At 45.5% G+C, this 27,903-nt stretch overlaps 1 protein-coding gene across 2 annotated transcripts; it reads right to left on the bottom strand.

The window, feature by feature from the left end:
• Window positions 1–27,903, bottom strand: GATAD2A (GATA zinc finger domain containing 2A). Of its 2 annotated transcripts, XM_082011042.1 has the most exons (10): window positions 25,381–27,903; window positions 14,681–14,810; window positions 14,007–14,138; window positions 12,340–12,429; window positions 10,176–10,307; window positions 8,846–9,013; window positions 7,709–7,988; window positions 7,044–7,333; window positions 5,996–6,182; window positions 1–5,060 (listed from the first exon to the last, which is right to left on the bottom strand). In XM_082011042.1, the coding sequence occupies exons 1-10, from the start codon at window positions 25,641–25,643 to the stop codon at window positions 4,930–4,932; spliced, it is 1,803 nt and encodes a 600-aa protein (XP_081867168.1). In that variant the 5' UTR covers window positions 25,644–27,903; the 3' UTR covers window positions 1–4,929. The 2 variants fall into 2 exon arrangements, with proteins under 2 accessions (XP_081867168.1, XP_081867169.1); XM_082011043.1 differs by lacking the exon at window positions 12,340–12,429.

The following is a 27,903-nucleotide window of genomic DNA, read 5'->3' as shown; positions in this document are numbered from 1 at the left end:
TCGGAACGGCGGCGCGACCACAGCTGCGGCTCTCCGGCACCCAGCCCGCTCCGTGGGCTCGTCTCACCTTCTGCGGCTCGCTTACTTGGGAGGTCGAGTTTTTAAGACGGGACATGTACAGGGTTAAAAAAAAACAAAACCAAACCAAACCCCGGCACATGGGTAACCAGGGGCCAGAGAGCGGCGAGTCCGGGGCGAGAACGGCCGAAGAGGCGTCTGCGTCTCGTTTTGCGCGGAGAACGCGCGTGCCTCGTCTGCGTCCGGACGGCATCTTGCGACGGCGTTTAATCCCTTCGTGGCTTTTGATGTCAATCTTAAAATTCCCCGTTCTGTTTTTGGGGAAGAGCCTTCCCTTGCCGGGAAGGAGCGGACTGCCACCTCGTCTCCATCCTCACGGATACGCCAGCGGGACGAAGCCAGGCGCGTCTCAAAACCGGCAACACTCGAAATAAGAGGCAGACCCAACACTTTGTCCATGGGTTTATTGTCATTCAAATCCTAAAAATCCCGCACAATACAATATACAGTTACCGATTTCAGACTCTCCCGCCATTGAGACCGCCGATCAGGTTTTAGTGGGAATTTTTTTTAAATTTTTGTTTTATTATCAAAGGTTTAGAGTCACAATAAATACGAGTGACAAAAACATACCCTGCGCTGGCGTAACGTTACTCTGTTACGCTCCTTTGTTAGAGGATTATAAATTCTTCTTTTTTTCCCCCCTCCTCGTTTTAAAAAAAGCACAATGCAAGTTATTTCGCTAAATGCAATATACAGCGTAACTCTGCCTTAAGCAGACAAACACTACTGCGGTTCCTTGAGGTCTTTTTGCATTATATATATATATTTATATATTTATATATTTATTATTAAAAAAAAAAAAAAAAAAAGCCTTCTGTGCCCCCCTCCTTCCAAAAGGAGGAAGCAACAAATGAGCCAAATCGGGTTTCTGATGAGACCTGCCTAAGCCTGCTCTGCTCTACTCGCTTCTGCAGCCCAAGTCCCCCGTTTTCCATTCTGAACTGTACTTTGGTAAATTTTTTTTTTTTTTTCCTTAGTAAGCAAAGAAAAAGTGACAATTAGGTCTGAGGATTCAGAGGTAAATGAATGGTTCCCTAAAGCAATGATAAAAATACCTATAGGAAAAAAAACCCCAACCCCAAACTATCTTGAATTCAAGATTAACCAAGAGCCGTCCTCGCTATCACAGCTGGAATGCCATTTACAGGAATCTCTAGAATACAAAAATTAGCAAAGTCACCCTTTACACGAACTGGAAAAGCTGTCCAAGTCGACTCACTATAAAAATAAAAGGTTCAACCAGGCCACTTGCGGCGTTTCTGAGCGAAGGACTGCAATCTTGCCAACGCTCAGAAATCAAACAGATAATAAATTAGGTTATAAAAAATAAAATTAAGAAAAACACCACCACACAGCTCCCAAATTGCAACACGGGTTTCAAATGAAAATCCGGGGTTTATTTCACAAGTTGCTAAAATCTAAAGTACAATAGTCATTTTCATTATTACCGTATTATAAAATCTTGTAGTCGCAACGTCTCAAAGAAAGGTTATATGGCTTGCAAGAACCAACGCTGCTCTAACCCTCTCCCCAGGAGAGGGGGGAAGCAAGCAGCATCCGAGCGATGTCAAACCAGCTCATGCAGCAGTTTGCAGCGAAGCAGTGGAGGGTCGGGGAAACGGGACACGACGCCGGATACTCCGCCCGAACGGCAGCGGTTTGCGGGGCAGGCTGTCGAGCAGCACGTTCAGTCTCTTGTTCTGAGGGAGCTTTAAGTAAAACGGTCTTTTTTTCTCCCGGGAGAGGGCCGATGAGGTGACCGTCGGAGAGCTCTGCGGCAGAACTAGTAGCCCTTACGGAGGCAGGAACCCCAAACACGACAGCAGTAGACAGAAATCAAGGATTTGTTCTTAACAGCGTGTCTATCCCCCCTCCCTCACAATTCCCAAACGATTTAAACCTTTAGGGCGTACCACCTTTATGTCAATATTCCATCTGATTGAGCTTTTCTGTTTGTTTGGGGTTTTTTTTTTTGTTTGTTTTTTCTTTGCTTGTTTTCTGCGAGAAGGGGAACATACAGATGGGGAGGAGGAGATTTGGAAAGACTGCAGCAAGGGTTTTAACAACTACCCAAACCTAGCGCGGCACCTTAACCAGCCCAGTTCGATACTACTCAACTGAATATGCAGTTTTGACTATAAAGGAAGAAGCAATTCTTCTGGCATTTCACACACGTGTACCCCTGAAGCCTCTTCCCGGTGCATTTCTCTAAAACACAAATGCAATAAATAGATCCTCTAAGTCACCTGCAACGCTCCAAGAATTAAACCACGGATTAAAAACAATGTCAAAACTGGTTTGAATCCCGACAGCCAAGGATCTGTGTAGCATTTTCTCTTCACCTACAAAGCCTTCAAAATAATTCTGCCCCAATACCTAAGATAATATTTGTGGGGTTTTATTATACGTTAAACAAAATCAGATTGCGATCTAGCATTGCTGAGGAAGCAACGTTTGTAAGACGGTATAGGTAGACTTTTTCAGGTTTTTATTTTCAGTTCCAAATCTTAAAATAAGTCTTCTCAATTACTGTAAGGCTTATTTTAAGTCTCCCCTATTCATTATGCTGAAAATAAACTTTACAAGCTGCTGTACTGAACTGGTGGTATCCAAAAAGGCTTTGGCATAGCTTTTAAAACAGGCAAGTTTAATACTTCTGCCCCTTTCCATACCCCTTTTTTCCAGCATCAGCTGAAGCTAAGGCTACCCCAGCACTGGAAAGAAAGGAAGAAGTTATCCAGGCTTCCCCAAAAGGCTTCTGAATTTTAGGTTGAAGAGTTTTGCTTTTTCTTTTTAAACAAATGCATTCTTCCCAAGCGATTTAACGGTGCCGGACATTTGCATCAATGAGGAGATAATGCAGGCATTTGTCAGAGAGAAAAAAAACAACAAAAAAACCTCCACACAGGCAAGGAACTGAAACTCTTTCATAATATTTCAAAGTGCAAAAATAAAATGCACTCAATTTCTCTCTCCACATCTCCCAATCCAAAATATCTTGGAATGAAAAGAAAAATTAAAAACTCAAACCAATTCCTCTCATCCCCATTTAGCTCTTAATATACATTTGTAAAACAAACAAAAAACAAAGTCAAATTGAAATTCTAGGGCTTTATACAGCAACAAATACCATTTTGCAAAACTAGGTTTTCTATACTACTGAACAGTTTTCAAAGTATCTAAATACTGATATTCACACAACAGAAGAGGGGCTAAAATGAACGGCTTTTCTTTTTCACTATGCAATAGTTAGATCTGAAGGGGGACAACTCTATACAGTTATTGGTTTAAAGTTAGATCTAACAGCAACTGCTAAGAAAATAGATTCAGCATAGACTGAATAGTAACCCCTCCCCCCCTTTTTCTTTTATATATAGATATATAGATATATATATATAATTTTCCAAATAATTCTTATCAGCACTACTTCTAGTACTGATATGCAACGTAAGTAGTAAGGCATGTATTTCTGCCACTTGAATTCAACCTTAATTCGGGAGAAGCACAGGGAAGAAGGAGGGAAGGTGACAGGAAGAGAAAAAAAAAAACAACCAACCAACCACCTGGACCTGACAGATTTGGGTTTAACCTGTGGAATCCCCAAAATATACTGAAACCACGTAGAAACCTGTCTTTAAAGCAGGGTTACCTAAAGCTCTATCAAAAAAGAAATACTGAAGTGGACAGAGGAGCATGCTCGGTACGCCTGGAAGAACGGAGCTCTAGAGGGATCAAGGTAGGCAGTCCTGCCCCCAGCCTGCCCGACACGTGCTGCCACGCTCGTCGGGCCACCGCAGCACGGACCAGGAACGGCTGCTTCGCGGCGGGTATCGGCAGAGGAAGGAGCCTGCGACCTGACGGCAGCCTCCCCGTCCTCTGCTCCCTCCACTCGCCCTTTCTGATTGCATGCAGCTTTTGGAATTCCTATTTTTTTTTTTTCTTTTCTTTCTTTTGAGTGAAATTGCTCAAAACAACAACAACAAAAAAACCCTCCAAAAAGAAAATAATCAAAAACAGTTTCACTTTTAAGTCTCTGGAAACATGTGAAAGGCCCAACTGCTCTTCGCTGAATTAGAAAGACTGAAAAAAGGTGTTTTGTCTATTCAGTGAATTAGATTTTTAGACTACCAACAGTTCAAAGTCTATTCAAAACAGAATCCAACAAAAGTGAGAGACTCCTGCACCGGTTCCCACCTAGCAGACAAGTTTTGGTGGCAGCCAGTCCCTTAGGAAAAAACCATACTCAACTGGAATTTGAGTTTGCACTTATTTATCATTAGCTCGCCATCAGAAGATTTGGAAACATTACAATCTGCAGACTGCCTTCCTGGCTGGAAGAGGGGCAGGGAAGAAAAGCAAACATGAACTCGGCTCACTAAATGCATCTGCAAGATCGGGTTGAAATTCCTCTCTCCTTGAACTGACATCCGTGCTCGATCGCGAACGAACACCATGTTCCTGGTGAACGGGTAGTTATTAATAAAGAAACCAAAGGCAGAGAGTCATTTAGTCCTCCTTTTGTGCTGGTGACAAAAAAATCCAAACTAAATACATAAAGCCAAAAAAAAAAAAAAAAAAAGAAAGAAAGAATTCTTCCCCTTCCCTGACAGCCTTCATCATCAGTCAATCCTAAGAATCTGAGAACCAAATGAGCTTAAGTCTTTCCCACCCACGTGGTATCATTTTCTGATAGCAGGGACAGCAGCACTCGATGGGATGAGGAGTGGTCTTCTTGCATCCTATAAAGCCTGGGGCATATCCAGCTGGGATTAAAGCAGATTCCACTGTAATGTGGTACAAAAAGGATGGCAGAAACAGGAAAGTCTTCCTCTTGGGCGTTCCTCTGCATTATTTCCACGTGGCGGACTGTGGGATGGACCGTGGGGGAATCATATCCAGGAGATATTCACGCTGGCGGTCTACTGCTGAAGACGACTTGTGCACAGCTAAACTAGGATTAACAAAAGGTAAAGCCCCACCTGATGAGATATAAAAAAGAAGAGAGAACAAGTGTCACAGCGTGATAAAAACATGAGACAAAACGCTGGCAAAACCACGCTACTCGCATTTCACCCACACGAAAACCGATCATCTAAGCACGGGGCATTACTGGCCACAAAGGTCGGAAAGCTTCGGAAGATGAAGGCTTCCAAAATCATTTGAACAAAGAGGAGCAAGATTTTGAACCAGAAATGAAAACTTGAGCAGGCTAGAGCTCTCTGCAATGAAATTACATTTTAAATGATAAATTAAGCTGTCAGTTAAAAAAAAAAAAAATCCATTCAATACTGGGAAAGAAAACAGATCACAAAAGAGCTAGTGTTTCCTTCCTGGAGATCCTAATTATCATTTAAGAAAACAAATTACTCGTCTCAAGTCAGAGTCTTATATAGGTATAAAAAAAGATTAGATTAGAATTTATAATTTCCGTTTGTTCAAAGCAACAGCTTTCGTTATTTCAAACCCTGAGGAACACCGGGAGCGTGCACTGTAGCCTTACCTAGAGCCAAAACATCTATTTACTGCACGTTGCTTTCAGCAGAGAGAAAACCCCAGCCAGGATTCAAACGACTGAATTCAGCTCCCAGAAACGACTGACGAACCCCCGCTGCACGGCGCTGGCCGCGCGTACAGGCTCAACGATGAACAGTCTGACATTGCATCTACTTAGTCTATTTATAAATGCGTAGAGCAGGAGTTTTTATGTGGTAGCACCACCCGATCGCCCCTTTTGACGGGCATAAACCATACCAAAAGCAAGTGCCAACAACAATACTACGAGCAAAGCCTCGGTGCCATCAGGCTTTCATGCAGGAAGTGCCAAAGAGCAAGCATCCTTACCCAAAGAACTATGATTGTTGGACAGAGTGCAGCTAGTAAGTACAAGTAAAACAAACTTTAGAGAAAAATCTACCTGTATTGATGGAAGTCTTCTTCCAGGCGGCAGCGCTGCCCTTGCTGACAGGTCTCTCAGCATGCTTACCTGGCCTACTCCCAAGTGCTGCTGCAGACGATGCATTCTGCAACTTGGGTGACTGGCTAAATGCATGCAACACTCCTCGCGGAGCTCCAGGAGGACCTCGAGACATCTGGCTAGAAGTCTGGCAAGAGAGCAAACGGTAAGACGGGCATAGCAGTTTCCCGTTCCTCCAGCGCAATAGCCTGGATGGATCTGTACTGCTCCTCCCTCCTTTCCTGGCTGCTTCTGCCAAGTCTGGAATGCATTTCAGCCCATTTCAGGGCTGAAAACTTCCAAGACGTCGCTACAAGGAAATAAGAAGTAGCTTTCTACTACTGAAAGCACCTGTAAGGATGAGGAATTACAATCAACTGCAAAGCAGCGAAAAAAATGTGCCGTGTAAGCATCTCCATGCACAGGCGACACTACTTCCCTGTCCTAAATAACCAGTACCTTGACTATTTCAACTCAAAGCAGCACTTAAGCAGCTTCTGTCTTCCTCCAACTGAAAGGTGGTTTTACAAGGTGTGCGAGACCCAGTCTCTGTCATGGGTGGTTGCTACCACCACCTTAAAAAGTTCACAAGCAACGTTACGCGTTCCTGGCTCAATCCAAAAATATTTTTTTTTTCCTATCAGGTCAATTTACTCTTGGTAAAGTACTCCATTTGGTATAGCCTAAAAAAATAATCAGCAACAGACTTTGCAGGATACGAATTAAACACCCTGGATAATTACAGTGACTCTGCAGAAGAAACACCTCTCTCTGCTGTTCTTCAGGTACAGAGAACATAATTTAAGTATCAGATCCCCACATGACAAAAAACACTTTAACCAGCCTGGTTTTAAGCGTAAGCTTAAACTCGCACACACACCCCGTGGAGCTTAAACAAAGCAAGTTCACGTGTCAGTCTCACGCCTGCATACCGAACACTTGTGTTTGGAGCCAAGGGACCTCTGCCCCATCAGCACCAAGATCTGGCTTCTGGCGGACGGAGCCGTACCTGCTTGAGCGAGTGGTGCTGCACTATAGGGTCTGACTTGGCCTGCACAGGAGACGCAGTCTGTTGCAGTATCCTTTGCTCAATCTCCTGCTCTTGCTGCAGTGCTTTTACGAAGGCAGCCTTCAGTCGGTTAGTGTGCTCAGCTTTCAAGGCCTTTTTCTGATTTGATGTCATGCAGGTTTCACACATAATGGTTCCGTTCTTCTCCTCCCTCCAACGGCAGGTGAAGTCAGTCTTACACTGAGCACACATATAGGGCTCGCGAGACGATACAGCAACCGAAACTTTACCTGGAGAACACAACCAGCTTAGCTCAGCTCCATCGGTGGCTTCTATCAACGAATAATACTTGAGAAACCTCAAGAATATTTCAGCATTAAAAAAACCCAACCCAAAGCAAACCCTCCACCCTTAACTCTCCTCAGGCTGAAGCCTTCTGCATTATCAAATCTTTAAACTCTTCACTTCTCCGAGTGTGTGCATAGGTATCCAGCAGATACGTCACTTAGACACGGGTTAGTGGTGATGGACAAACAAGTGGCTGCTAAGAAGTTAACAGCTCTGGGGAGAACTGGATGCACTTTAGGGAAATCGGTGTCTAGCCTATGAGAAATAATAACTTTCCCCCCCGCCCAGAATTTAGACTTTTTTTTTTAGGATCTCACCTTGAGTTTCCAGCAAATTCTGCACAACTTCTTCCAACCCGACTAAGTATATAAATTCGTTGTTAGCCGCACTGGGCAGGAAGTTCATCTCTGGTGCAGGTGGCTTAGGAGGAGGGATCTCCAACAGCGTCTTCTCCAGCTGCTTCCGCAAGGCGAGCTTGGCGGCGGCTTGCCGGCTGGCTGGCGAGTCGTTGGAGTTGACGATGGAAGCGGCGCTGGTCGTAGTAGCATTAGCCTGAGCGGATGTCACGGCTGTACCTTTGATTGAAGTCGGTGAAGCCTGTGAGGAAACACGACACGGCTCGGTGACACGCGCCAGATGGTTCGGCGCTGTCGAGACACGTGCTCCTCTCCGACGAGAGGGGCGAGAGGGAGGGAAGCGGCGCCGGTTCTGACGCCGTGCGGGGCTGTTTGTGCGCGGTGAAGGCGGGCTGCTTGGCACTGGACTGAACTGCCTGCCTCAAAATCTTGTTTTTGTAGGTGACCCAACAGATCCCGATACGTACGTTCACTGCAACGCTGCACCTGTCATCTAACGCTAATTCTTGTTCTAAAGAACTTCACTTTTCTTTACTGATTCTTTTCATAAGGCAGTTTTAGAAATCCTAAAGTAAAAAAAGCCAAACAGGAGTCCTTTTCCTTATGAGTTTTCCAAAGCACTGACTTTAAATAGTTTCTTTGTCTACACCACTTGCATGGCAATATCCATGTTAGCTGTTAAGTTGCTGCCTCAGTATCTCGTGGTGTTTCAAACTGGAGCGCTAACCCATTTTGAGCTCTGTTTACCGGAACACTCATTTATGCTTCTTAAGGAACAGAGAAAAAGAAATATTCTAATGGACAGCTTCATATTGATACCAAAAGCAAAATGAGGCACAACATTCAATTCACTGAAATATATATTTCCTTCCAATATTCTGTAATGTTCTTCTTCCTTCCTATGTACAGGAGGTGAATGTGAACAGACAAAGGCACCGCATGGGAAGAAGAAGGAGCAATAATAAGCGACCACACCGGTTAAGAGGACAGCAGGCCACACCAATTAGGTACAGCGACCGGACGATCAGTAATTCAATCCATTGATCTGTTCCTCCGAGATGAATGTTATGTTTGGCACAAAATATCTTACAAACTCACCTGCGGGATATTGACAAGCAGGCTGGTGTTGGGGACGTTGGCGACGCGGATCAGACCCTGCTGGATAATTCGCTGCCCCTGAATTTGTACGCTGGGGACCGATGCCCGCGGTGCCAGCAGCAGCGGAGGCGGCCCCGTGCTGGAGTGCTGTCGGATGTTGTGGATTTGCTGGGAAGACACAGAAATGGGCTGATGCAATGGTGCCATGAACAACGGGGAGGATTAGATAGTGGGAATAAGTGGTGGGAGTTGAATGGGATGACATGAGACAGTGGAAATGAGGCAAGGCAGGGAACGCAAAGAAAGCGTGGTAATTAACATCCGTGTCAAAATGTGTTGTTTTTCTCTTTCCCTCTGTCAAAATGAAACAAGTAGAATGTAACATGAAAAAAAAGAGATGCTCACATGTGAGGCCATCACATTACGGCCAAAAGAGCTGTGCCCCAAAAAAAAAAAAAAAAAAAAAAAATCTAAGTTTCCAAGTTAAACTTCTTTCAAAATGTATAGTTGTTAAGCCTGTTTCATTTTAAAGGCATTAGGAAGGCTATTTCTCAGAATGAGTTTTTCCTCCATAATCAGAACAGAAGGAAAATGAAATAGCAAATCTCTACCTTCCTCCTTAACGCTGGCTATGCAACAGATAAAAGCAGACCTTTCGCTGCAAAATAAAGCCTCATTTAACAAGGAAATATTTTTTTCCTGGTATCCCACGGAAGTCACAATTTTAGAAGACAGTAACAAATTGAACATTGCTTTCCTACTCCTTTAGTGACACGACTATTTTCTGTCATAGGTGATAAAGACCCTGCAAAGCAGCACTTTCAAACTTCCAGTTGACTACCTCATTTCAGCAGCTCTTATTCAATCGGAAGACAGACAGAAAAAGTGAGTTTTAGCATTTGAAAAGGTGAAATTGATATGACAGAAAGAATAATGAGGGGGAAAAAAATGGAAGAACGAGGGATTGTGTTTCATTTCCTCTGCTGCCGCTCTCCTAAAAAGCGGGTGAAGCTGGAAGCCTGTAAATTAACTGTCGTAATAAAAGCAAGCAGACTGCTTTGGCGCAGCTAAGGGGAGCAGCTATGCAGGTAAGGCAGTATCCAGCACCGCCACGGGATTTTCTCATGCTTCACCAGAAGCGTTGCGGGACAGCACGATACGCAAAACTGGAACGATGCAGGATCTTTCAGTAGCGGTACATCTAGCCATATTAAGAAATTCCTGCAAGAAATTCATAGGCTCCCTCCAGACAAGCAGAAAGATGACTAAGAAAACAGTTAAGATGCATTAAGGAAAAACAGAGCGGCTCTACCATAAGGTAATTACTTACCTGTGCTCCTCTGACAAGAGGTGGCATTACTATCTGCGTGTTTTGCTGAGTTCCTAATTTCGAAGAAGTCTGCTGCCCTCCACGGACCAAGGGAGGAGGAATAACAGTGCCTGGTATACGCGTAGAAGAGGTCTGCAAAACAGAAAGTAGTTTACTCGCATTGTTTCGTGCTGGTAGATTCATACGCATGATCTCTTCGGCTGCTTGGCGTGCCGATAAAGCGGTACCGGAAACCTTACGCAGCCATACGCAAGGATGCGACGGCAGCCTGGCTACACGCTCAGGGATTGCTCGCTCTCATCCCGCACAGGATTCAAACGGCGAACAGCGGCCCTGAACAATGCCGTCGTCTGCCCTCCCGCCGCCGAAACGCAACAGCTCAAGAGCTGCCGCCCCGAGCCGCGGGCCATAGCCCGGGTACCAGAGCAGGGGGTACGGGAGAGCAGCTCTCCTCTCCGATGGGACGGAGGCAGTGCCTGTCTTGAGCCAACGGCAATACTGTAGGACAAGAGATGTCCGGGCTGGCTTCAGTGCAGTTCGTGTTAAAAAAAACAGTGTGTTTTGGGGGGAGTAAGAGAATGGCAAAATAGGAACTGCTGTCTTCAAGGAGAAGCACAGGGCAGACAAGTTGGAGATGCAGGAACCTGGGGACGGGAGTAAACGGGGCATGGGCAGGTATGTGGGAAGGAAAAAACGAGACAGGTAAAGGGGAAAGCTTTAGAAAAATGAAAAAGAAAAGGAGTCAGGCTAAAGAAATTTGAAAAATTGCTGCCCATGCAGCTTTTTGGGCTGCAGAGTGCATCAAATCCTCAAAGCTTCTCATGACGCTGTAGAAGGTGATACAGTTCCACGCATCACTTGCGTTCCTGCAGACCGCTAATGCTACGCGATCGAGCCTGAGCAGCACCCACTGCTCAAGAGCAACAAACCTCTCCAGCCTCTTCATGTGGCTTTACACATCGTGCCACCTCCCTCACTCAAGCCCCAAACTGACCATCATCTGTGAATTAAGACTTCTGAAAAACACTGAAGCTCCCACTTTCATGAGTTACCACGTGTACACACACGCACATATTTAGGCAGGTGGGAACTTTTATCCACTTCTGTTACGTCTTTCAACTCAAGACCAAATGTTAACTCAATTCCTCAATAACACAGGAATTAGTAGAGTTCTTATAGTCAAGCAAAAGCAGATGGAGGTTAGGTTAATCTGCCCAAACACCGCAAAATTAGACAGAATAACTTCAGTTCTGGATTCTTAGCTCCCAGCTCTCTGTCCAACGAAAGTTTCACTGTCTGATCGCTGAAGATTGAACTTGTGGTCCAGTTCCTCTGAAAGTGCTGTCTTCAGTGAAGGCAACTTGCCTCAAGGAAGAGATTACGCCAACTGACAGATTGCTTTAGGTTTTGCGAATGTTTCCTAAATGGATAGCAAATTTATCCCTTTCCTCGAGCACCGCATTCTAGGGGATTTTGAAATGAAGAGTTGCCATCTTCCAAGTGAAAGCATTCTGTGCTGAAGCGGTTTTGAAATTTGTTTTGAATTAGCCCAAGGTAAATAACCAGAAATGTTTAAAATCCAAAAGCAAAACAAGACACTAGACTCAAGAGGAAGATTAGGTTGACAGATGTCAATTGCCTCTGCTTTTTTTTTTTTTTTTTCCTTCCCCAAGGCTTTCCGACATTTCATTTAATTTAGTCTGAACCAAGATCTTTCCTACCATCATGTGCCATCCAGCCACCAGGCCAAAAGAGAGAAAAATCACACGATTCACTCAGCTCTTAGGGTTAATCAAACTGAGGGCACAATTAAGACTCTTGAGGGTACGGCAACAGGCTGCCACAATATTTCTATGACATAACTCCACGGCATCCTTTTTCGCCAAAGGTCGTTAGTACTCGTATGGATGTATTTACCAGCAGAGGGGATCAGGATGCTCAGCCACTGAAAAATAAGCTTATCAGAGTTATCTCCGTGTGACATCCTACTTTTATCTCCCACCCCAGTCGTTCTTAAAAAGCTTATAGTGGGGTTTTGGGAGTTAAAAAAAGAAAAAAAAATTCCACCTGGCTCCAAGCCATTAATGGGGCTGTCTTTCCTGTACTGCACACCTTCTTCCCTGCTCCGTGCCCTAAACCTGGCAGCCTGGCCCACCCCACTGACCTGGAGGGACGGCTTGCCAGCAGGAACGCTCTGCGGTCCCCGCACCAAGGGCGGAGGGGTGGCCACAGCACTCCCAGAGGAACCAGCAGGCTGGAAGAGGAAAAACCAGAAAGAAAGCAGACGAGTGTAAAGGTGTAAAGCAGAATTACAGAAGCTAAGGGAATAAAAGAGTTTACCTCCTTGCACCTCAGTAAGAGAATCTTCAAAGGCTGAGGTTTTCCCCCCTCCCCCATCCCCTTCGTCCTCCAACCGTCTCAACATGCGTATTTAAATGAAGAAATTATTAGGTAAGTACAGATAAGATTATGCAAGGAAAATAAAAGAGTCTGTACACCAAAAGCAGAGCAACGTGGAAATTATTTTAGCAGTCTCAGCTCAGAGCTCACTTCAGTCTTATCCACCATTACTACTAGTCTCAGCTGATTAGGTTCAAGCATAATGCAAAGTGAAAAACAGTTTAGGAAGACGATTTCAGATACTACGAGGTTTAGGATACGCCATTTCACCCTAATTAGTTCAAACATCCCGAGCTCATTGCTCAGGGTTCAGCAGCGAGTTGAGCGATGCAGGTACTTGCGTTAGTTTTAACCCCATCTACTGAAGCACTCAGAAGTCTGGGAGAAAGGTGCCAAAAAAACCACCAAAACCAGCCACGAGAGCTGTATTAACATCCACCTGCACCGTGAAGTGCGCTTAAATCTACACATCACCCCCCCCGCCAAAATCCATCAAGTCAACATCACGCGCTGTAAAATAAAATTGTTTAGTTGCCATTGTTACAGATACTTGAAATTTAGCCTGTGCCTCGATGGCAGCGCGTGGGGTGTTCGCACACCCCCTCGCCTCCCAACCTCCTCCGCTCTGCTCTTCTCCTGCCACCCTCCACCTCTACCCTTCGGTGCCGGCAGCAGCGGCACACGTTGCGAGCAGAGCGGGCAACCGCTCCGACAAAAAGGTAGACTCTTTTGCTGGGTTTTTCCAATGAAAGCCGCTCTCCTCCCGGCACGCGGGACAGCGCGCGCGGTCGCGCGACATGAGGAGTGGGGAGAAAAGAGGAGGAAGGGAAGGGAGTCCAGGGTGGGAGGGCTGAGCCATTCCTTCCAGGGGCTGCCTGGATTTTTGGGATGATGAAAGCGTGCAGCTAACCGCACGCTTACTTCACCTGGTAAGACCTGGAATCCAGAGCTGGGCTTCTGCCACGCAGCACACAACGCAGCCCTCGGCCGCCAGCTCCCAGAGCCTGGGGTTCAAACGCTCGAACTCTACCTGTCAGCACATTTGTTATGTGCAAGAATCCCCTCTGAATGTGTTTCGGCAATTTCTTCGCGGCATTAAGGACTGGACGGAGCGTTTAATAATTGGAAGTATATTAGATTCGTAAGTGCATCTGAGTTTTAACGAAAAGGTCTTCAGCTTTTGAAGACAGTTGATAGGATAAACTGTCTTGTTGTTTGGTCTTGGCAAGAGAAAAAAGGGAATTCCACAAAAAGGAATGGTTAACAGGATAAACCACTATAAACTTCATAAAGATTTAATGAAAAGTAAGATATGCCTTATTTGAAAGCTATCTTATGTTGCACAGGTTATGGCAACGGCCACAGTTACTTAAATTTTTTCCCCTCCATTTCAAAAGATGAGATGATAAGTATCTGTAGGAAAATAAATACCTTCTGAGTAGTGGTCTCCTTCTGGATTTGACTTTGCCGTAACTTTTTCAATAAAACAAGCTTCGCTTCTTCTAACCGTAACTCTTCTTTTAGTTGTTTAATCATTCTCTCACGCTCCTCTGGACTGCTTTTCTGCAGGGCCAGGTAAGGCAATAGAGGATGGGAAAACAAGGAGCGGGGAGAGGGAAAAGATAGATATCATACAAGTTACAACAAGAACTGACAGCATTTTAATTGCCATATATGTCTTAATATCATCGACATTCCTGCAGTATATGGACGCAAACCGAGTATGGAGAAGGAACTCGAAGGCAGAAAAAAAAAGGTTTTGAGACATTTTCACTAGCAAAACAAATAAACAAAGTAAACTGAAGAGTCAGACAACAAATCTGTGTTACGCCATGCTGAGTAAGGGACATTGTGTCCACTAAAAAGTGGATTCTGAAAAAGGTGCACTTTCAAAGCATATAAAAATCAAGGGGTTAAGAGCCTGAAAAAAATAAAAAAGGACCTCAGCCTTTAACAGCTTCAAGATTCCTCGCCTGCAAATCCATCTTTCTAAAACCACGTATCCACCTGCCTCTGTGATCACAGGTGCCTCTGCAGGAACATGCGGTGTGTTTTCTTCTTTCTAGATGGCACGACTTAAAGCATGTCAAGACAAGAAGACTCACCATGAGTGCCTCTGTGTTGGTCTCCTTTAATGCTATTTTTGTTAAACCATTCATTCTAGGGCTAGAAGGTTCATTGTCAGATAACACTATAACGTCCGGTGAGGGGACTCGCTTTTCTCTCTTTATTTCACTGCAAATCAAAAGGAAAAATACAGAGAATGAGTTAATAAAAACAAGCAAACAACTGCTTCATGCTGCCAAGTAACATTATTTACAACCTTCTGCTAGATTGATCCCAATCTCTCAAATTCTGAATAAACCCGACGTGGATGAGCTCCATCAGTTTCTGCTCTCCTTGCGGATATTTTGTACTTCCCAGTACAAAAGCGTGCCAGGAGGCAAGACGCAGCCACAACGCGTAACAATGGTGAATTCCTTCAAATCAGAAGCTTTTCCATCAGTCACTTCACTCCCACCTGGAAAACACGGAGGCTTTCCAGGGCTCTGCTTGCACCAGGGGAAGACCACATCCCACCCCTAATCCAGCGACAGAGAGGTCGCTTGCTACTTCTCTTTCATGTGCTGAAAGGCAAAACCATACCCCCTTTCCTTTTTCCTTTCCTAATTAAGTTGTGACTCTTCCCCACCCAAGTCACTGAACCTGAAGGAAACCCAGGACGAACAACTCACACCTATTCACTTGCCTAAGTCTAAGTATGTTATGGCATTCACTTTTCTCTACCCCAACGCTACTGAATTCTTTTCCGCCAGGAAACCTGTAACAGCCTCACCACAGATGGGCAACATCCAGGCTTACATTGACTTTAACTCTTTATTTGGCTTTAACACTAGTGTCCTGAGCGATGGCTGCACCTTCCACCTGAATTCCTGACAATAAGTCACCCCTTGGCTCCATTGCTTACGATTATCGTATGAGAACAGAACCTTAAACTACGTGAACCAAACCGGACCGAGACGACGTGATGCGACTACAGACTCTCCTGCACAAGCTGGTATCTGTCAGATCCCCTTTGGTACCAGGATTTGGGATTTCAAGCTACAAAGCCTAGGCATTCAGAGCAAGGTTTGCAGCACGCGATTGCCGAGAGGTTTAGCAGGAGCTTCGCAGGAACGGGACAGCAGTCTTCTGCACTGCCCGGGAAACGACGACAGTCCTTGAGAAAGGACCAACGGCAAGAATTTTAGGAGAATGTAACACAAATAAATTGCTTTGTTTTTCTTGTAACCCAAAGCCAGAAGCAGGAACAGTCAGGTTTACAGTGAGAACCTTCTGGCTTACAGTTACACATTAGGCAAAATGCAGAAAGAATTTGTATCAAGCACGATGAAACCAATACTGAAGTGTGGCTTGTACTGTTCACAAGCTGGAGATGTGGCGTAGCAGCTTTGTATTTTTAAGGGTCAGGCAATTACTTCTTAGACTAAACAACAATTTTTAGACTTAGCTGATACGCAACATTTATTAGAAATTCAACGATTAGCAGAAATTAATCCTTATTATCTTATTTTAGTGATGCAAAGGATATTCGCGCTGAGTAACAGCGCTGAAAAGCCGCGTGCCCCGATAAGCTTTGCGGAATGCACACCTTCGGTAAACGCTCCGGGCAGGTCAAACGGTGTGTTGGATACTGCAAAAACGGCCTCGCATACTGCAAAAACCAACTTTAAAAAAAACAATTTCCACGTTAAGTGGAAAAAATAAAGAAAAAATAGAGGAGTGTCCTCTAGAGGGCACAGCAAGCCAGTAAACTCAAGTCATTTAAACTCTGAGGGGGTTTCAAAAGTACCAGTGGCACAGTGAAGTATTTCCAGCTTTTTCCTGTCTCTTAATGCACTGAACTGGCTCAGGTCACTCTTTGCAGGGAAGTGACTGGGTCGGGCCGAGCTCTAACTGGCTCGGGAAACCTGTCCCCACCCCGGCGAGCAGCAGGCGTGCAGGGAACGCGCCGACGCGTTGAGCTCGCCGCTGCCGAGTCCTTTCCAGGCGACAGCTGGAGCGGCTCCGCGCGAAGGACTGAGGCTTAGCTGGAGTCAAGCGCTGGCGGCTCCTCCTCACACTTTTAAGGTTAAACCCCTCACGAAAAGCATGGAAGAAGTTCAGTTACCTACGAAAGCTGAGACTCGCGTGAACGTGGGGATTCGGCAACCCGAACCAGCCCGCTCCCGAAACACAAGGGCTCTTCTCGCCAGCTCCACCCTGGAGCCAGCCCACACGGCTGCAGGGAGGGAAGCTGCGGAGAGCCGTGGGGCGAACGCGTTACAAGCCGAACGCATCCCCCAGTACGAGGCGCCGTCAAGGATTATTATTCGGCTACAGGCGACGACACCCGCCGGCGACGCGGCAGCGCGGCGCGCAGCCCGCCGGGCCGTCCTCCGCAGGGCGGCTGGCGGAACCTGGGAGCCGCCACCGCCGCCGCGCTCCAACCAACTTTTCTCCGGCCGAGGCGGCAGCGTCCGGACCCGCTTCAGATGGCGGCACCGGGGCTCTCCCCTCCCGCCTGGAGCGCGGCCACCGCCGGGTCACGTGACACGCCGGCCACGTGACCTGCCACGGCAAAAACCATGGCAACGGCCGGTCCCAGCCGGTGCTGCCCGGCCTTCATTTTGTGAGGTGAGGTCAGGCTCAGGTGCCGGCAGAGAAAATGGAGCGGCCATAGCCAGGGGACCCCGCCGGCCCTCGGCGTCCCCGCGGGCGGCCGTGCCAAGGGTCGCTCGGCGTTTTCCAAGGAGGAGGGAAGGAAAAAAAAAAAAAAGAGTGGAGAAACAGAAAAAAAAAAAAAAAAGAAAAAAAGAAAAAAGCTCCAAGAAGGTCCCCAGACTGCGGCGTGGAGTCCTGCTAGCCCTGTGTTCAGGTGGGATGAGGAGGGCCAGGCTGAAGGATGACGCCCGCCAGCCCCCGGCCCTCCCGGCATACCGCAAGGAGGACGGTCTTCGTCCTGGACTAGTTCAACGACCCGTGCTGGTAACGGGACGAGACATCTGTAGCGAAGTGGGATCGGCAGGAGTCTGCGTTCACCAGTAATCTGAATACTCCCATCTCTGAAAAAACAGTATAAAATTTAGGAGGAGGGGGAGCACAGCTCGCAGCCCGCCGGCCAGGCCAGGCAGCATGGAGGGAGAGCGGCCGATCACGCTCTCCACGCGCGACCGAGCACGGGCAGCTGCTCCGAACGCTTCTCGTCAGCCCACGGCCAGGGCACCAGGAGCCGCGATGGACGTCGGTCTGCCCGGCCAAGGCGAACGGCGGCCGCTTTGCCAAGCCACGATGCCGCACGCGCCTTCCCCCAAGGCCCTTCCCCGGACGGACCAACAGCAGGAGCTACCGCAGCCTGGATCAGGGATCCTCTCTGCTGCGGGGGTACCCCTGGTTATCTCCTTGCACTTGGAAGAGAGCAACATCAAAATGAAGTGTCTGTGCAAGATACCATCGCTTTGCACAAAATAATGATTAAAAAAAAAAAAAAAAGAAATCCGCCTAAGCCCTTTTGTAGGACCACAACATGAAATCTGGAACGAGAAAATAAACCCTTGTCTCTAACAGCTCTGCAGTAAACCTCGTCCTGTGCTCAAGGCTGTGTGTGAAGCAGGAGACAAGACGACCAGGATGGCCCGTCACTAGCCTGATGGTACTTCATCTAAGGGCTTCCCCAAACCCCTGTGATTTCTGTTTTGCAAGCTACATTATGATATTCCTGACAGCTACGGTACGAGACGCTGATCTAATAAAAACTGCATTAGAGACCACTACATTCAGCATTTTAAAATCATGTATTTCCACAGAATTGTGAGTCAGATATATTTAGGACCATCTACCTACACCAATTTTGGGTCTGTTGACATGCGACCTCACAGAGGAAAACTCTTCTTCAAGGGGGGAGATACTGTAGGTTTTTTTAAGGCGACATATATTGACCACAGCAAGAAAGTCGACGCATGTTCAGTATTACAGGATTTAGATCCTCAGCTGCGCAACCAACTGCATGGTGGATGGGGTGCCACAAGATTGAACTCCAGAAATGTAGACCAGAACTCTGCAAAACAATCTTCCTTCAAAAAGGAGTTTGCTTTACTCTTTTGTTAGTCTGTGTGTAAAGCAAAAAATTCAAACCAGATGTTTCAAAATAAGACAGACAATGGAAATATCACCACTTTCAGAAAAATACTGCCACCAGCAGTTAATAATTTGGGATAACTGCCCTGATACTATGACCTTTATCCTCTGAAGCCATCAGGCATATCCTTTAGCTAAATAAAGACATAGTTCTATTATTCTTCCTTCAGCTTTCATAAATGTTGCTGTCTCAATCATTTGGACTCTACGCTAGAAGATGAAAGCGGGATTGCTGCCCAGTTACGTACACCCATTTAAGCATTCACAGCAATAAAACACAATTTAACAGAGACCTTGCAGAAAGTTTGCGTAAGGAATCAAACGCAGACCTCCTAAGTCACTAAATACCCAAAGAAAAAGGCCACGCTTCCTCCAGTATCCTCTTTTAAAACCTCAGAGCGCAAGGACACATGCATCACACTACTCAAGAGCTTTCCTTAGTGTCTTGGAGCATCCTGTAGCAATTCAGAGCACAACAACTACTCCAGAAAAAAAAAAAAGCAAAAAAAGCCACTTTCCCATGGGGACACTGTGTATTTATTTGCTGATTTGAAGGAAAGAAGAGGGTCAGGTGGCCGAACCCAGCCCTGGAGGTTTGCTTCTACTTAGCTGAGCTAAAGGAAGATTCATTAAATTTTTGTCTTGAAGATGATACAGCTGAGGTCTAAGGCATCTCGAGGTGGACTCAATTTTTTTAACAGATCTACCTTCCTGCGAGACAGGAGCTTCAAAGAAGTACAACCAAGGAAGACAAAGTTTAAACTTAACACTAATAAGAGAAAAAGAGGCACCCAGGAACTACTGGCTCTAGTAGAGGGTTTAATTTCAGAGGACTCACGCTGCAGCTTACAGAGAGCTTCACATGAGCAGAGCTGCCGTATCGCAACAAGCAGTCTTTGCATTTGTTCATCCCGATCCAGAAGCATTACAGGAAAAATAAGCTTCCTTTTACGGATCTTATCCATGCTCTAAAACGCCCTTTCGATCACTCTTCAAAAAACCAACCAACCAACACCCCCAATAAAAATACAATCAATGCGATGATGACTTGGTTAAAGTTACAGAACTACTGACCCGAAACATGAAAGCCCCCACTGCAGAGCAAGAGCCCTGTATGGCCCCATCCTGCGGTACCCCAACATATTCTGCCCATCTGCAGGTAACCGAACGAAGCGTCACAACTGGCACTCAGACTAAAGCTTCATTTGCATTAGCAAATATGCAACAGTTTTGCCTCAGTCCATTCAACAATCTCTTGTACATGCTTATCCAAAAATATTTGGCAAGGGAGGAAGACAAACAAGGAAAGAAAAAGCAATGCAGCAGGGAATTTTTTTCCCCCTGAAGTTGTTCTATCTACACAAATCAAAGAAGTTGCAATGGATCTAGTGACTGTGGTGCAAAACTGAAGCAAAACAAATTTCATCCCTTCCTCTGAGTATAAAGGAAGGAAACTTTAATCAAATTACATCTGCATTTAAAATAAAACATTAAAATTCCCCAAGAAACTCTGGCATCATTTTTGTCAGAGTATCCTTTAGCACAACACATACCAGGAGGCAGAGATACAACATACATAAGCTGAGAAGGAGATCTGAAGTATGGGGCTGAGCCATATTTCCAGGCTCACTAACGGGAAGAGCGGAGCCTATTGCTCTTCACTGGCGCTGCCGTGAACACTGTTCCCAGTAAATTCCAGTAAAGCGGAGAGCCTGGTCAGCCAACACAGGCTGCATCCTGATGTGCTCAAGAACCTGTTAGAATTTCAGAGTCAAATCCATTCATTTAGCAAGTTTTAAATGTGAGTTGGCCAGATTAAAACCAAAACAAAAAACCTTCAAAACAACCCAAAATCCTTCAAAGCACCAAAATTTAGCATCCAAACCCTAACAGGAAAATTCAGAGCACAGCCACTAGGCCAGCTTTCACACATTTTTCAGAACAGTTTATTAGACGTTATTTTTAATTATCTCATTTAACAAAAAGAGAACATGATTACTCCGAGGTTCCAGAGCAGTGCAACATTTGTCAAGCACACAAATCATTACCAGCAAGACCTAGAATTAAAGGAACTGAAGGGTTCAGATAGATTTGCCTGAGCGCGCTAACTCGGGATGCCTACAAACTCTTCAGTCTCATCTCTCCTGGCGGTTTTTATTTAAGCAAATAAGTTGGGCCAGCTCACATTTAATTTCAAGCAGCACGAGCTTAAAGCTGTGGGTGTATGTGATACTTGTGTGTACCACAGATCAGGAGACAATAGATGGGTGCAAGCAATTTTTGGGGAAAATAAACCGAACGTATAAAATGCAGACTTTTTGGCTTATCCAGACTTGTATTTCGATTGGAAGGAAAATCCTGACTCTGTAGCTTAATGCGAGCAGATGACACAATACATACGGTGGTTTTGGAATGTGGGGTTTTTTGTTTGTTTGTTGTTTTTGTTAAAAAATCAGAACCCAAGAGATACAAAATCTGTAGGAATAATTTCTGTTTATCAGCCAGCCTTAAACTGCTTTTGATCAAGCCACAATTAATACAGGTAAGATAGTTAATATGCTAATTTACCACTCTTGGCAAATAGAGAAACAGGAAAAATAGCAAGATGTTCAACTGCCTAAGAAGTTTTCCAGTTTGCTTTACAGAGGACACGTTCATCCAAAGATTGCTAACGAGAATGCGTGAACTGGGGATAGTTAGACAGAAGCCAACTCCTGCATTTGTGTTTTACGGACAGTATCACCCTTACCATTGCCATTGCGCTTGCGTGCTGTGACAAAACCATTTTCTCGCTCGCTCTCCCTCTCCTTGTATGACTGAGCAGCCTTGCTTTTTAGAATTTTGAAGTGAAACATTATTTTGAGGATATCTATTTGTAGAGTTGCTTTGATTTTGAGGATTTAAGATAGCACAGGGCAACATCCAAGCACAACGTGGCTGCTCACGGGGTCAAGTAGTATCCCTGCCTGTAACCCCGCCACCTCTATTTATGAGCAAGGTTTTCCTACAATTGGGTAACAGTATCCTGCTCCTGAAGGATCCTGATGCTTTTGCTCCAGAAGAGAGGATAATTTGTCCTCGTAGACCTGTCTGGGGACAGCAGCTCCCATCCAGATAGCCAGTTACTCGCTGTCTCTGCCAAGCCTTACCGCGAGTACACCAGAAATCGTGAGTTTAACCAGTACTGCGTATGCAACTAGTTCATTTTGTATGGTTCAGGAAATAGTGCTAGAAAAATAAACCGAACTTGGAAAATGGTCAGAAGGTGTACTGCAGGTGAAGGGAGCTGCACCTGGAGTACGGTAAACGCGACGCAACGCAGCAGGCAGTACTATCCAAGAACCATCCCGGAGCGAGCGCCAGCCTCAACTGGAAGCAGCTGATGCTCAATGCAGGGCAAACGTGGTAAGAAACTCATGTACTTAAGGGGAAGGAAAGAACAGAGGAGAGATGAAGAACTGGGAAAAGGCAAAGCAGAGTTTGAAAGCACAGTAAGTCAGGATTCAACCAGGTTTGACAAATGTTCTGATGTTCGCCAGCACCCATACCGATGTAAATCAGCGTATCCTCAAGCAAAGCCATTTACGTTGCACGATTTTACCACCCCACTGCAAACCAGACGTCCTTATCAAGAGGGGAGGACCCTCCTTCCCCCCATTCCTTCTCTGCAGTAGGTCTAGGATAATTGCACACCAGCACAGCTAGCTCCCAGTGCTGCAAAAACGCCAGGGAGAGGAGCAAGATTTTGGTTTGGCCTTGTGTGACCTCTCATCAAAGACTTCTACCACTACAGACTTCCTTCTGTTTCTTCTGGCATCAGAAAATGTGCTCAAACCAGATCCTATTTTTAAATTTAACTTCGAGGTTTACGGGAAAAAAATATTAAATATATTTTAAAGTTTAACGCAGAGATATTGCCAGGTTTATATTTCAAATCTTGAATATCAACTGATTTCAGAAAGATAATCCGTTCAATCAGCTTTACGTCAGCTGAACTGTGATTATTGCTGGGCCACCTTTTCCAAGGAAAATACTATGTTTTCAGTTCTAAAAGCATTAAGGAAGTTTAAAAGCCAAAACACCATACATCACTAAGCATGAATTTTACCCAAGAAGTTTGTAGCAGTTCAGTCATTTTAAGCAACAGCTCTTTCTTCATCTCAGAAAATCAGCTCCACTGCTTTAAAGACACGGGTCTTACGAAAGCTGCAAGCTACATTCCTCTGAAGATCAAAGGTCTGCAAAGGTAAGTCCCACACTTAAAAAAAAAAAATCCTTATGAAATTAAGATCCACCTTCCCTACAAATGCCAGTTGTGTTCTTATACATGCAAGGGATCAGACTCATCCAGAGACTAGCTTCCTCTCTGTCACGGGCATCTCCAGACTCCGATTGCGTTCGCTTGGAGATACTTGCAGCCTGAGCCGGGATCAGCTGCTCAGCACCACATTTATGCTCCGGGAGCGGAGCCACGCACGGACCAAGGGCACCACCACGACGCAGGAGCAGAGCCCCAGAGCCTGGGAAGCTGCTGCCTTACTTCCAGAAGTTTGTAGAATCATTCAGGCTCATTTGTGTCATTTGAGATAACCCAGGGTTTAGTTCCTGTCTATTAAGAATTTTATATAAATATGCATGATGAGCGGTGTCCCAACCTACACACAGTATCCAAAGAGCTTATCCAAAGCCTCATGAAATTCTTAACTATATTTATTAACTTCAGCAGAATTGGGATCCAACTGCCTCCTTATGCAAGCATATTTTTTTTGTATGGGGAGGCCTCTTCTCCCCTCTTTGCAGAAACTGAATACAACAATATCCTATTACCACCTGAAATAAGAACGCTGTACAGAGAGGGGATGTTCTCTCATCTCTAACTACGTGTTACTGTTCCAGATGCTCTCTGGAAAGCTAAGCGTACAGCCCCCTTGCTCATCACCCCGTTTGCACGGCTTGCAAGAGAGACCGACACCAACAGGGCAGAAACACTGGCACACGTTTCAAAAATATTACAAATTCACAAAGGGCTTATGCATGTGGGGGCAAGTACTGCAACAGAAGAGTTAAAGAGTACCCGGTTCTAATTTATTCAATTTTTGGTATGAGCAATCTTTTTAGATAGTCTTCAAAAAAAAAAGGGCACGCATACCCGTGTTAATTAGTAGGTAGCGATTACACCAAAAGACACCTTCAGAGATTTACTCCTAGTGAGCACAATACAACTGCGTGACATGGAAGTCACCCATTACCCCAATTAACTGCTTCTGTGCAAGACCCAAGCACCTCCTAAATATCAAAGTAAGCAACTTGTATAATTGTCCCTTTGGCAGAAGGCTTATGGAGAAAGCTGAAAACTATCACCTTCCCTCAATCACGCTGATGGAAGAGGTCTTGTTTTACATATACTGAAGCAGTATTTGAATAAAGTAGTCAGGCTCTTGCAGTCTAAGTTATTTCTCTTAGAAAAGCACCAAAAGTTGGGGGAAGTCTACAGATGAATTGCCATTAAACATCAAAGATAGCAATTTTCTTAGTAGCACCCATAAGCACTCCTCCTCCCAGTAATTCCTGCGCAGTCGATAAGGATCTCGTGTTTTCAGCTTCACACCTCAAATCTGCACTGCTGTAACACCCGACATCCAAGCAAACACAGATTTATTTTACTCCAAGCACTGTTTGAGCCATTTTGCACACACAGGTGGGTCTCGGTTCTTAGGTAGTGCTACTCCAGCATCAGCTGGTGTCAGAACCAAGGAATAAACGAGGCTTCCAGACTTCCTCCTCAATATATGGGATCTTATCACACTACAAAGAAAAAAAGCAAGACTCTGAAGGGCCACAGAATTTTTGACAGAATTTTTATCCTGCTACAGCCAGAATCTGGTTTTAAAGTGATGCCTGTAAATCTGTATGTCAGAACCACCCAGTTCATGTGCGTATCTCATATACAAGTCAAAGGAATAGCTTTACATTTTTATAATAATAAAATCCTCCAAAGTGATAAGGAACTTTGAATTCATGCCTTCAGATGTCAAAATTCAGACATCTTAAGGAGGCTGGACTTTCAAAACAGTACTAAGAACGTGTCCTACAGAGGATTGCTGAAGACAGGTGCCGTCTTTTCAGAATACTTTCAGTGTCAAAAATCCACAAGTTACTTCAAAAAGAAAAAGCTGGACTTATCCATACATACTGCTCTGTCAGGGAGAATCAAGTTGCAATTAAAACGCCTCTGTTTAGACAATTATAATCTATTATTTTTCCTGTATCACAGCTCAGTTAAAAAACCCCAAACCACTCTTCCTCACATAAATCTCAATCGGTAGCTCAAAGCGCATCCTCTTTAGAACTTGTACGTTTTTCTATTCGAGACCGTATTTCTTTACTCAGCTGCTCGTCACAGCTGCCACTGCTGTCAAAGCTTGTGGAAGAAAGTCAGTAAGGAAGTTACACAGAAGTAGCTGTTGCATCCCACGTGAAGAGCCAGAGGTGCAACATACACGTAAAATTTTAATTCTCTCTACCTTTACGATGCAGAGAGCTTCTTCCTAGTGCCATCAGACCACGTTTTACTCTGCCGGTATCCCAAACCTTACAGTGCAACTGCAGCACGTAGGTCGTAACTCACCTTTTTGAGGTACTCATGTCCACCGGCTCATCTCCCGTCTGAACCTCCACTTTAATGGTTGCTTTCACCTCTCCACTTTTTAATAATCCTTGCACTTTTCCAGCTCCAGGATCTGTTTTTATTTTCATGTCGCCTTCAGCATTTATATCTGTTCCTAATAGTCCTTTCTCCATTTTTATTTTTTTACCGTCCACATCGTTATGTGTTATCTCACGTTCTAACGCTCGTTTCTGACTTCGTGTCCTGCATGCTTCCTCTGTCATTGTGAGGCTCTGGGGAGAGAGGAGACACAAAGGAGTTAAGCACACTGGAAAAAAAGTAAGTTGGACAAAACACCTTAATTTCAAAACAGGGCAAAGTACAGCGGTTACCGCAAAAGAAGTTCAGAAAGAGCAATGAAAGTTTTGCCAGTATGCTCATCTACCCTATCTTCAAAATACATCTCAGTCTGAAGCTATTAAGCACCCAGCATCACTGTACTTACAGTTTTTATGTTAAGCAAAAACAAACAAACAAGAAAAAGAGCAAAACAAGAACACACGCACAAACCCCACTCAGCATAAACTAGAATCACCAAGGAGAAAAAAAAAAACAAAAACAACGCAAACAAAACAAAAACAACAAACCCTGCATTAGAGCACAGGAGAATATACAAACCCCCACGATGAAAAAAGTTTGGATCTTTACCAAACGGCAGGAAGAATGTATGTATTTGCCTCACATGCAAATAAACGCAATTACAAAATTCTAGATTAGGATCTCCCTGGGACTGCTGCCATGTCTTTCTGAGGACCTGAGCCCGACTGCGAGTTTCGGGAATCAGCGACTACGGGGAAAAGGACCACCACACCCTGCGTGAGGAGAGGCTTCCATAGTTCTTGACAGCCTGCTGCCAGGCGCTACGGCACCGCCATTGTAATACTCAAGTTGAGACTTTCTCCCCTCCTGGTGAAGGAGCCAGGCTTTTCCAGGCTGCAGAGGAAGCCCTGGGCTCGGGGGAGCCAGGCTTAACTCCTCGCCTGCCGGAGGCGTGGGAAGTTCTGCTCCTGGCGGGCTCGGACATCTCAGCCCGCACTTCGGTACCTGCGGACACCCATCCATGGGACGCGGAGCTGAGTCAGGCTTTGATCCCATGACATCACTGGGCTCCACATGACCCTTCCCAGGATGCAGCCTGCGAGACAAAGCACTTTCCAGAAACCAGTCTGAGCCGGCGGCAGGCAACCCGCAGCGGGGCTCACCCCGCCGCCGGCCGGCACCCCCGAGCATCCCTCCTCCTCGAGCATCCCTCCGGTGCTCGGGGACACCGAGCGGGTGGCATGGGATGGGGGGGGAGAAGAGAGAAACACCCCCCCCCCCCCAATTTTTTAATTCATTAATTGGTTGGTTTATTTATTTTAAGCGATCCTCCCATCCCAGCATCTTTCTCTCCTCCTTTTAAAATGGATTTCAAGAGCAAGGCCAACACACAATAGTTGAACAAAGTGTTTGAAATGTTTTTTTACGGCGAGAGATTAACATAATTATGCAACATAATTAACCTCTGCTCACCCCACCCCCCCGCTATTCAACAATGTCACATAAGCGCTATGTGAAATGACCATTTTGATAGCATAAGCCGCGTGCGAGTGACCGCAAGTTTCTCTGCGTGGTGTCGGATTTTTTTATTTTATTTTTTTTTTAAAGGGGGGCGAGGGGCTGGGGGGGGAGTTAAAAATCATAGTCGATACCCAAGTGCCTCCCCTCGGCCGATCTGCATTTACAGTGTGACCATGCTTGAACTTCTATTAATGGAAGAAAAGTGTGTTTTACAGAAAGGCTACCTTAATTTCGGTATTTATGCAAGTGAGTAAGCGGTGCACAGCCCAGGCAGGCTGCCAGCAGCACGGAGATTTTCGGTGCAGCTCAGCGTACCCCAGCTGACAGCAAGCAGCCTTTTCCAACCCCACTCCGGCTCAGACGGCTCTGAAAGCGCAGCTTTTAGCTATAGTAGCACCTCAGTTTAAGTACCTGTGCTAACAATATGGCAGCATGACAACTGCTTCTCCCCCGACAGCCTGACCGGCAATCGCAAATCTTACTCCTGCGAACTCGGTGCAAACGCAGCTGAACTCAGGGCTAAAACAAAAGGACTGGCCAGCTATCGCCCAGCTTGCCTATACCGAGATGTGCCATTAATCACAGGGACTTTCTTGAAGGAAAACTGCTTAGTCAGTCGGAAACCTTTAAAGAAAAAAAAAAAAAAAGCAAGCCTGGTTTGGGTTCATTTTCAGTATCTTCACATTCTCCAACCTCGCAGGGATGAGAAGCGGCAACTCCGGCAGCCTGTGCTGATCCGAGAGCTACGGCAGCACTTTACACGACGCTGTACTTCTACTCCTTTGCTTTTCCCAGTTTTGACTGGGATGGAGACAAGCAATGTTTTGAGCCGTACCTGCATATTTCATAGAAGATCACACGCAGAGGTGCCGGGCAGAACTCTGCACACCCACGGCGGAATCTCGCTTACCTGCGTTAACCAAC

Source organism: Phaethon aethereus (assembly GCF_964289735.1).
Source record: "Phaethon aethereus genome assembly, chromosome: 26".
NCBI lineage: Eukaryota > Metazoa > Chordata > Aves > Phaethontiformes > Phaethontidae > Phaethon > Phaethon aethereus.
This window is presented reverse-complemented; position numbering and strand designations above follow the sequence as displayed.

Bases quoted from the DNA above. Each gene is read 5' to 3' on its own strand.
- GATAD2A (XM_082011042.1), bottom strand. From the start codon at position 25,643: ATGACAGAGGAAGCATGCAGGACACGAAGTCAGAAACGAGCGTTAGAA. The intron at 7,989-8,845 runs GTGAGTTTGTAA...GTTTCCTCACAG, and splicing joins TGCTTGTCAATATCCCGCAG to GCTTCACCGACTTCAATCAA. The intron at 5,061-5,995 runs GTAGATTTTTCT...ATATCTCATCAG, and splicing joins GAAGACTTCCATCAATACAG to GTGGGGCTTTACCTTTTGTT.